At 62.4% G+C, this 10,651-nt stretch overlaps 1 protein-coding gene across 3 annotated transcripts; it reads right to left on the bottom strand.

Moving 5' to 3' along the window:
- Positions 1-682: 682 nt before the first annotated feature.
- NEU4 (neuraminidase 4) lies at positions 683-10,047 on the bottom strand. 3 transcript variants are annotated; one of them, XM_027045288.2, is made up of 6 exons: positions 9,918-10,047; positions 8,873-9,264; positions 6,439-6,543; positions 5,683-5,886; positions 5,341-5,596; positions 683-4,354 (listed from the first exon to the last, which is right to left on the bottom strand). In XM_027045288.2, exons 4-6 carry the CDS (start codon positions 5,881-5,883, stop codon positions 3,369-3,371), a joined length of 1,443 nt encoding a protein of 480 aa, XP_026901089.1. In that variant the 5' UTR covers positions 5,884-5,886; positions 6,439-6,543; positions 8,873-9,264; positions 9,918-10,047; the 3' UTR covers positions 683-3,368. The 3 variants fall into 3 exon arrangements, with proteins under 3 accessions (XP_026901089.1, XP_026901097.1, XP_053072085.1); XM_027045296.2 differs by having other exon boundaries at positions 6,439-6,533; XM_053216110.1 differs by lacking the exons at positions 8,873-9,264; positions 9,918-10,047 and adding an exon at positions 7,247-8,558.
- Between the last annotated feature and the right edge of the window lie 604 nt (positions 10,048-10,651).

The following is a 10,651-nucleotide window of genomic DNA, read 5'->3' as shown; positions in this document are numbered from 1 at the left end:
CCACCAGAGCCCCACACTTGTAGCCCCTCTGGCCAGGAGGACGACCTCTCCCACTACCTGTGCTCACCTTTCCTGGTCTGCAGAGCTGGGGGCAAGGGCTGGCCTCCTCCCGATAGAAATGCAAGGTCGTGTGGGACAGGAGGACAGGAGTCTGTGCCACACCCAGAAATCCAAGGTGGGGGCCCTGACAAAGGTCTCCTGGTGGGAGAAGAGTACAGACCCCAAAGGCAACCTGCCCAGGGGATCGGGAAGGAGGGGCTGGCGGCCCTCACTCCAGGGTCCAGTGCGTGGTAACCAATCCCGCGTGGACAGGGGCATCTTTGCGCCTGGTGCAGCTCCTGAGATTCTGGAGAATTCGGGATGGGGTGGGGAGGTGTCTTCCTGAGGGCAATCAAGGCAGCATGGCCAGCATGGTGTTGACTCCAATCGCTGGAACCCCTCAACTGCTGCTCAACCGCAGCCCCCTGGGGGCCCTGGACCCTCTGGCTCCGGTCCGGTGGCCCCACCCAATGATGGGGGCCCATGTCTGAGGCTCCTGAGCTGACCGGCTCACAGTGAGGCTGATGACATTGTCACGAGTCCACTGGCCACTTGGATGCTCTCAAGATTATACAACCATTGTCAGGCACTTTCTTCTTTCTCTTTTCTTACTGTCAGAGTGTTTATGGCTATACTTTTTTTTAAATTAGTAGACATATTTTTTTTAATGTTTATTTATTCTTGGGAGAGACAGAGACAGAGACAGAGCACATGCGGGGGAGGGGCAGAGAGCGAGGGAGACACAGACTCCGAAGCAGCTCCAGGCTCCGAGCTGTCAGCACAGAGCCCGACGCAGGGTTCGAACTCACAAACTGTGAGCTCACGACCTGAGCCAAAGTCGGATGCTCAACCGACTGAGCCACCCAAGCGCCCGAATTAGTAGATATATTTTAAAGCGGTTTTAGGTTTACAGAACTGAGCAGTAAGTCTCAGTACGCCACCCCCATGCCCCCCGCACACACAGTGTCCCCGAGGTTAGCATCCCCCACTGGTGGCGCACATCTGTCCTAACTGATGAACCAGCAGTGATCTGGTACCTCACATCAGGGCTCACTCGTGTGATGTGCACTCTGTGGGTTTGGACAGATGTACGGTGACATGTACCTACCATTATAGTATGGCACTCGCTGCCCTCACTGCCCCAAGAACCTTCCGTGCCCCACACACACCCCTCTCCTCCCCACAACCTCTGACAGCCACCCATCTTTTCACTGTCTTCCAAGGTCCGCCTTCTCCAGGATGTCATATGGAATCGCACAGTACGTAACCCTGTCACACTGGCTTCTTTCACTTAGTGACGCACCTTCGCGGTTCCTCCATGTATTTTCATGGCTCGATAGCGCGTTGCTTTTTGGCGCTGAGTAATCTCCCGCTGTCTGGATAGACCAGTTTGTCCGTTCACCTCCTCAAGGACATTGATTTCTTCCAAGGTTTGGCAATTCTGAATAAAGCCGCTATAAACACCATGTGCAGGTTTTTGTGTAGACGTGGGTTTTCAACTCATTTGGATAAATACCAAGGAACACAATTGCTGGATCCTACGGCAAGAGTTTGTTCAGTTTTGTAAGAGACGGTGACGCTGTCTTCCCACGTGGCCGCCCCGCCCGCGGCAGGAGAACGCTCCTGCTGCTCCACCCCTCGCCAGCAGGCGGCGCTGTCAGCCTACCGGACCCGCCGCGCTGATAAACTAATCGCGTCCTGCTCTTTGTTTTACTTGGTCTTCCCCATGGGGGCATCTTTCCATATGCTCACTTGCCAAAGCATGCAAACAAGTCTTAAAACTCCCAATGAGAAGGCAAACAGCACAGTTAAAAAAGGGGCGAAGGCTCTAAACAGACACCTCACCAAAGACGAGCTGCGGCCACTTTGGAAAACAGGCTGGGCAATTTCTTGCGAAGCGAAACTATCCGATAAACCAGCAGGTATCCTGAAATGTTTGGCGGAATTCACGGGGAAAGCATGTACTCCTGCAGTTTTCCTAGAATGCACATATTTTTTTTTATTTTTCATTATTTTTTTAATGTTTTATTTATTTTTGAGAGAGAGACAGAGTGCGAGCAGGGGAGGGGCAGAGAGAGAGAGGGAGACACCGAATCTGAGGCAGGCTCCAGGCTCTGGGCTGTCAGCACAGAAACCGTCGCGGGGCTTGAACCCACTAACCGCGAGATCATGACCTGAGCCGAAGTCGGACAATCAACCTACTGAGCCACCCAGGTGCCCCAGTGTGCGGAGATTTTAAATTCCAGATTAACTTCTTTAATAGGATTTTTCAAGCTATTTCGTCTTTAATAAGTTTAGTATTTTTCCAGGAATTGTCCATTCATATAAATGGTTCCTAGTATCTTCTTGAAACCGGTGAACATCTGTAGGGCCCTCCTCGTGTGTCCCATCTCGTTCCTGATATTGGATTTGTGTGTTTTGTGTCTTTTATGACCAGCCCCTCGAGGGGGTTATCAGTTTTACTAGCTTTCTAAAAACCCAGCTCTGGCTCTGGCCATTCCCTCTGGTGTCTGAAGTCTCCTGTCCCTCTAATTCTGCTGCTCCCTTGGACTTCACTCACTGCCACTTTCTAAGGTGCTGGCATCACGGCGCCTCCCCCCACCCCCGCCCCCACGGGACCCACCTGGCTCAGCTCAACTCACAGATCGCCTGCAGCACTCACACAATTAACTTCAACGTCTTTTTCCATTTTCACTGTAGCATCTTCTTTGAACCAGGGGTAATTCAGAATTGTGTTTCTCAATTTTCAGACACAAGATTGGAAAAAAAAAATTTTTTTTTTTTGAGAGACACAGAGAAGCGAGGAAGGGGTAGAGGGAGAGGGAGGGACAGAATTCCAAGCTCAGCGCGGAGCCCAACGCAGGGCTCGGTCCCAGGAACCCCGAGATCACGACCTGAGCCGGAATCAAGAGTCGGATGCTGAACTGACTGAGCCGCCCAGGTGCCCCCACAAGGAAGATTTTAAGTTTCCTTTTGTTTTCATTTCCAGCTCAATTTCACTGTACTTTTCAATCCTTTGAAGTCTTCTAGAGACTTGACTTCATAATCCAATATAATGTCAATTTTCACACCTACGTGTACTCCAACAGACTGTAGATTCTGTTCTGTGCAGTGCTGTGCGTGTGTCCACTGAGTGAAGCTTCTTGGGCAAGTTGGCCAAAGCTTCTGTGTGCAGCCTGATTTTGTCTGCTCACTCTGTCATTGAGACTTGTATCTACAATTTTCTACTGTAACTGTGGATCTATGTCTCCTAGAAGTCTGCCCACTTTTGTTTCTTATTTCAAAGCATACTATGAGGTATGTACAAATGGGTCGGACCAGAGAGCCCGTCAGGAAGGCCGGCAGTGCTCCAGACGCTTGTCCCCGAGGCCGGGTGGCTTGGGGCCCGGCGGCAGGTTCTGCAGGACCTCACCAAGGGAGAACATGCAGAAGGAGATCTCCTCGTAGGAGACCCTGGCCCCACTCTCAAACAGACAAGCAAAGGTCAGGGCTCCCTTGACAGTTGGCCCGACGGATGCCAGATCAGAGTAGCCGCTGGGCCCCTCATAGATCACCCAGGGCTCCGTCCAGCTGTGGGGATCCAGGGGGGACCGGCTCAGATAGATTCCCATATGGAGCCGAGCCCTGCGCCCCACCGGGTGGGAATACAGCAGCCAGGTGGGGCTCTGAGACAGGGTGGCAGGGGGCCCGGGGACCTTCGAGGTCCAGGCCGCCATGATCCCACGGAGCCCAGGCCCCAGGCCAGGCTCTTCAGGGCTGTCCCTACATCCCTCCATCCCGCTGGGCCCCTGGGCCCCTTGGGTGTCTCCAGTACCCTCCTCTGAGGGTTCCTGGACTCCAAGACAGAGGTGTGGAGAGTAGGAGTGGCTCCCGGCACCCACTGGCCATCTACCATTCCTCGGCCTGCTAAAGAGCGGGGCAGGGAAGCCAAGGACGCTGCCCTGGCAGCCCCGGGCGGTCTCGGCCAGGGCGGGCACCAGCTCCCCGGGCAGGAAGGAGGTGCCCTCATCCGCACTGAGCGCCTGCACACGGCTCCCCAGGGGGCTCCGGGCGTTGCAGTACAGGATGTGGCCGGCCTGCCCGCTGTCCACCGCGGCCAGCTGGCACTCGCCCGAGCGAAGGTTGGGCACCAGGCCTCCGTGGCGCCAGGTGCGACCGTGGTCGTCACTGTAGAAGGTGAAGGCATGCGGGCTGGTCCTGCAGATCTTGCCAAAGCACTCGCGCCGGTCTACGTGGTACGTGTAGGCAGGCACCAGCAGGCGGCCTGAGCGCAGCTGGATGCCGTGGCCCGGGCCCACGGCAAATGTGGCCCAGTCTGCAGAAGAGGGACTGCTGATCATCCGAGCTGGGAGGCAGCCTTGGCCGAAGCCAGACGCCACCGCCCTGGGGGTCAGGGACGATCTGGAGCCAGTGCCTCAGATGTGGGGACAGCTCATGAGGAAATGGGGGACTGCCCCCCACCCACACTCCTGCTGCCCACTCCGAACCCCCCAGGGCTGGACAAGCCTCTCTTCACCACTAGCAGGAGCAGGGAGCCCGGGCAGGTGGCCAGGCTCTCCAGACGGCAGCAGGTAGCTAGTCCCTGAGGGTGGGTGGGGGGGGGGGGTGAGCAGCCACTGGCAGTGCTCAGCATGAGCCCTGCCCAGACAGAGGGGCAGCCAAGGGCAGAAGGGGTACAAGGACCTTCAGGGTGGGGTCAGGCCCTGGGCCTGGGTCGCATGGGGTAGGGTCCACAGGAACAGAGAGCTCTTCGGACCAGCTCCGTGTGACCTGGCCAGGTCCCAAAGCCACATCCCCTCAGCTCAGCTCCCACCTGCAAGGATCAGCGTGGCCCCTGGGCCAGTGTCGCCACACCAAGGTTGGGGTCGCCTCTGGGGGCAGTGGGTGGTATGGCCCTCGGGGAGGGGGCAGCAGGAGTGGAGGAAAAGCTTTAGGGTCAGGCCACCTGCCTGGCCCTGGGCTGGACACCCCCCCCCAGGGGTCCCGGTGCTAAGAAGGAGGGGCCTCAGCACTCAGAGCGAGAGGGGCTTGGTTAGATGAGCCTGTTCCTGCCGCCAGGAGGTGGGGGTGATGAACACCCATTCACGGGACTGAGGGGTTCGGAGGGGCGGGGGGGGTCAGTCCCAAGAAACGGTGTGGGGGAGTAGGCAGCCACGTGACCTGCAGACGGACCCTTCCCCCGCCCCCGCAGTGCAGAGCCCCCTCCCCTCACTTGGTGAGACCCCGCAGCTCTACAGGCCCCCTCCCAGCGCAGACCCAGCCGAGCGGACCCCCACCCCGAGCGAACCCCGCCCCGCCTACCCTGCTCGGCGCCGCCCACCGCCTCCTCCGTGAGGTCCCGGGCGGCGCCCCAGCTGCGCCCCGCGTCCCGGCTGGTCACGCAGCAGAGGCGCGCGGCGTTTCTGCCCGCGGCGATCTGCGCGGCCTCGGGGGTGCGGCCCCGCACGGCGATGAAGAAGAGGAAGACGGTGGCCGTGCGCGCGTCGTGCACGGGGCAGGGGTTCATGGACCGGTGCTCCTCCAGGGCGGCCGTCCCCAGCACGCGCGCGGCGCCCCACTGCCGGGGGCGGGGCGACCTCAGTTTACCCGCGCGCGGCGGCGGCCCGGCCCGGCCCTGCCCGCAGGGCGCGCCCGGCCACTCACCCGCACGGAGCCCCCCGCCAGCGTGCCCCGTCTCTGCACCAGCCGGTGCGCGTGCGCGTCGTCGGGGCTGAGCCGCTGCTCCGCGAAGGCCAGCAGGGTGGGCGCGGGGGGCACGGGCAGCAGCGCGGGCACGCGGTACGTCAGGCCGCTCCTCTCGCGCTGGAAGAGCACTGTCCGCTCGGGGACGCGCGGGGCCCCCATGCTCTGCGGGGACACCCCCGCCCCCCCCCCCCCGGGCCCCCGGGGTCAGCGGGCGGGGCTGGCGCGCTCCCCTCCTGTGCGCCTGGATGGGGGAGGGGGCTCTGCGGGTGCGGACGCCCCCACCCACCCGCGCGCCTCCCTGTGCCCCTCCTCCTCGGAGACCGCCCCGTCCCGGGCTCCTCACCCCACGTCCACGGCCGTCCCTGCCCACCCCTCCCTCCTTGCCACTGCACCCCCAAACGTCTGCAGTCGGCCCTTCCTCCTTTCAACCGGGTCCCCCCGAGCGGGAGCTGCCTGCTCGGTGTCGGAAGCGGGGGCCCCAGCCGGAGTGCCCCGACTGCCCGCCCCGTGCCCAGGCAGGAGGCTGGCCAAGTGGACAATCCGGGCCCAACGTGTGGGACACGCAGGGGTTCAGTTTCCCCCAGTAGGGACCCCACGAGCACGGGAGCCACACAAGCACAGAGAGACACAGAGTTCAGACGCACTAGACCCCGAAAATGAGACAGGGAGAGCCGGGCAGGCGGCACAGGTGGGGACACCGGTGCGCAAACTCACCACGCAGGAAGGAGCCTCGGAGACAGAAGGAGCTTGCGTCCCACACCCACGGCCGCAGGCTTCTCGGGGAAGGTGCCCCAGCTGCCGCCACCACCCTGCTCAGACCTGGGGGTCAGGGAGCTCTTGGGAGTGGCCAGGAGACGGGGGTGGCCTGCTGAAACCAAGAGGGGGCGCCAGTGGGGCTCCTGCAGAGAAGGGGCCTGAATTCCAGGTCCCTAGCAGGCCACCTATGGGTGCCGGGGACCAGTCCCTCGGGCTCCTAAGCAAAGCTGGGGTCATGAGGAGGTCCAGCAGAGACACCCCCCACAAGATACCCCAAATGACTCCCACGTGTGCCTCAAGGGAGGAAGGTACACACCCCAGTGTCCAGGCCCCCCACAGCTGGACCCCACAGTGATGGGAGGAAGGTACCCACTCCCAGTGTCTGCCCCCCCCCCCCGCCAGCTGGACCCCACAAGCTGAAGCCAGGTTGGGGAGAGGGTGGTGTGCTTGGGGGCTTCCCAGAGTGGAAGGCTAAGAGGCTGGGGGAGGGGGAGGGGAAGGGACCGAGGGGAGGCAACATTCCAGGCACGGGGGGATTCAGCAAGGAGAGAGGAGACCCTCCCCACTGCAGTCCAGGCCTCTCTTCCACAACCCCGGCCCCACCTGCCCCTGCCCCTGGGCCCCATGCCCCTCACAGCCCCAACCCCCAAAACCTTGGCTGGACACCCGGCCCCCCTGGCCCACAAGCAGGTGACAGAGAGTGGCCTACGGCAGACTTTCTGGAGGCAGCCCCCCTCCTAGGAGTGTGCTCCCAAGGGAGGCTCACATTTGGGGTGCACGTGGAGGCCTCTTTCTCTGATTTGCACAAGGCAAATGAGGGCTGGCCCAGCCCCCCCTCCCCCACCCCCCCCTCCACCGCAGGGACGGGAGTGAGTGAGCAGAGAGGCCCAGGGGGCCGCAGGCAATAGGGGCAGGGGTGCCACACGCCGAACTTGGAGCAGCCAGAGGCCCACCGCCAGGCACCGGGAGGTAACTGACACCTGAGGGCACTGAGGGGAGGGCGAGGCAGGGAGGCGGGAGAGAGCAAAACACCCCACGTCACGCTCAGAGTACCCCTCTCGGCAGATCAAGCCCCCCACACACAGGCACGGCCAGTGCGTGTCTGAGGAGACAGGATGCAGAGGGGTGACCGGTCACGAGAACGAGCACCCGCCGCAGGAGTGGCCTCGCCGGGACACACGGGAGGCCTTGCCGCTGGCTCGGCCTCCTCTCCTGAGGTCCCCCAAACAGACAGACGTGTCCGCCTCAGTCCACCTCGGCCCAGGGCCACCTGCTCCCGAAAGGCTCTCGTGGGCGGCACGCAGGCCCACCCCACTGCCCGCCCCACCCCCACCACAGCCTCTGGGGCTCTGAGAGCAGCTTCCTGTGTGCTGGAAGCCCCTGGCCCGCCCCCAGTCTGCATCCAAGGGGCAGTTGTCCCCAAGCAGGAAGCAGGTGCACATGCCATGTGTCCCCAAAGGCTGAATGGACACAAGGGGACATTCTCTCCACTTGGCTCACTCCACAGGCCCTGAGACCACCTGGGCTGGTGTCGGGGAAGGCAGAGGCTCCGGGCCCACCCCACCCCCACCCTGCGGACAGAGCAGGAGAAATGGAGGTTCCCCAGACCAGCGGCTCGCGCTGCTGGCTGCACAGAGCAGGGCAGGGCCGCCGGGCCTTCGGCGCCGTCCTTGTCTAGGCCAAGCCGCGGGTTTCGGCAGAGCCCCAAAGTCCCAGGGAGACCCCCTCAAGCGAAGAGGAAGAGCAGGGCCCCGGGGGCTCCCAGATGAGCAGGTAGCAGGGGTCTGCTTGACCAGGATAGGACGGCTGTGTCCCGACATCCTGTCTGGGCTCCCTGGAGCACTCAGGACAGCCCTCCGGACCAGCACGTCTCCTGTCCCTTGGACCAGGATCCCGGCCTGCTGCAGGGCACTTAAATGCACGCACACGAAGACAGCATGAAGAGGGACGGGCTTTGCGGACAAGCGGACAGAGGGGCCCTCTTAGCTCCGTCACTGCCCTGCCGGATGGGAATCCGGTCTAACCTGCCTGTCCTGTGCCCTGTCAGGGGCGAGGACTCAATTATAAACCCTGTGCCTGGTGGAGTGTGGCCTACACGCCTGTCGGATCCTGCAGGCTGGGACGGTGCCCCTGGCGTTGAGCCCCTGCACCCTGTCTGCATCACCCAACCTCTAAATCTACCCCTGGGGCCCTTCGGCACACCTGTCACTTGGGCCAGGACCTCATCCCACGGGGGGGGGGGTGGGGGGGAGTCGTCCATGCGGAACCTCTGGCTGGACGGCACCCAATCCAGGCACCCACTGCCCTCTGCCCAGAGAAGGGCGCCGGGGAGAATGGAGCACCGTTTCTGGCCCTCGGGGCTGGGGTGCGGGTGAGCGGGGAGGGGACTCACCGGGCACCACAGGGAGGCTGAAGAGCTGGCTGTGGGGCAGCAACAGGAGCGCCTGCTTCTCCGAGCCCCTGAGCAGCGCAGAGACAGAGACCGGCCCGCTGTGTGGGCGGGGGCCGGGAGCTGGCTGGATCCCAGGGCCGCGTCAGGACCCAGGACCCAGGACCTTCCCGCCAGCTGTGCGACTAAAGCCTGTGCAGCCGGGAGAGCGGGTGGAGGTGCAGAAGGGCACCCCGGGGAGGGGCCCGGCGTCGCGACAGGGCCACACGGCATTCCTCTCTGCTGCTCAGCTCTCTCCACCCTGGAGTGTAGGGGCTCACCCTCCAGCAAAGGGCCACGGCGGACCTCTGAGCTGGACCCTGATATCCGCTGCCCGCAAGCCTCGCCAGAGACACCTGCTGTGCGAAGCCGAGTGAGCGCTCAGACCCCCGGCCACACACCGTGACCCCCACACCGCCCCGGGGGTGCCGGGCCCTCTGGCTCTCACCGGACCCCAGCCCCGCGTCCATGCTGGGGAGCCAGCTCAGGCCCGGCGGGCCAGCACCCCACCCCCTTCCTAGCCCAGCCACCTTGCCACGCTGGCCCCTTCCACGAGGGCGCACTTCCCGGGGGGCCGCTGCCCAGGCCGGGGCTCCAAGGGAGCCCTCAGCACCCCAGCCGCCGTCCGTGGAAAGGCCGAGGGGCCGTCCTGCTCAGGAGCCCCTCTGAGGGCTCCTCAGACACTGCCCCTCCCTCTGACATGGTGTCACCTGCAGGAGCCCAAGACCTGAGCTCTACTGCCACCCGCTTGTCCCCCTGACCTTCATCCCCCATTCTTCCCGAAGCTCTTCCTTCCCCCTCATCTCCTCATTCAGGCACAAGACCCGACAGGTAAAGCATCCCGTGGAGGAAACTCGAACTTCCCCCAAGCAGTAACGACAGTCTGGGCGAAGAGCTCTGGGGGCCCAGACCGCCCAGACCACCCAGACCAGTGTGAGCTCAACCCCGACTCACGCCTGCGCAGACGGACCACGGAGTGACCCACGGAGCCGCCGACAGTTACCCTCACCTCATTGTAACGTTCCATCCTCCATCCAAGGAAGAGCCCAAGCCTCATTTCTACAACACACAGCGTGTGTGTACGTGGAAGGTTTCCTTAAGGCCCGTGTGTGACCGCGTGCCCACCTCTACACGGGATGACGAGGCTCCCCTTTCTGAATATTCCATCCTAACCCTAAATGAAAGGAAACCAGCCACCCTTGCTCGAGGGTCATGGCTTTGGAAGTTATTTCCCGTGATCTCCTTCTCTGCTGCAAATAAAGTTTTCTTTGTGTGCTAACTCACCTGGTGGAGTTTCTATGTGTGACTCACCAAGGAGGGAACTCACGTCAGGTGTTACAACAGGACTTGGAAGGGAAACCGAGCTCTGGGAAAATTATGACATCATAAGATGTCCACGTAGGGATGATGAACCTGCCGGGACTGTTCAGGTCCCCGGGGGGGCACCTGGGGAGCGGGTGGGAGGCGACCCCGATGCCGGCCAGGCCACTGGGCAGCAAGGATGTCCCTAGCCGGCAGCCTGCGCCCAGACGGAAGCCCAGAGATCTGCTGTGGAAGGAACGGGAAGACGGGGAAAGAGTCGGCACAGCCTCCCCACCTCTCAGGGCTCCACTCACACCATCTCGCTCCCCGTGTCCCCCAAGTCTGGGCCTGATGCAGTCTGATGGGCCCCCCACGGAGCCTCCGAGTCACGTGGGCAAAGTGCCCACGTTCAGCAGGGCCGTCTAACCACGATACCCTCTG

This window comes from Acinonyx jubatus, chromosome C1, assembly GCF_027475565.1.
Source record: "Acinonyx jubatus isolate Ajub_Pintada_27869175 chromosome C1, VMU_Ajub_asm_v1.0, whole genome shotgun sequence".
NCBI lineage: Eukaryota > Metazoa > Chordata > Mammalia > Carnivora > Felidae > Acinonyx > Acinonyx jubatus.
This window is presented reverse-complemented; position numbering and strand designations above follow the sequence as displayed.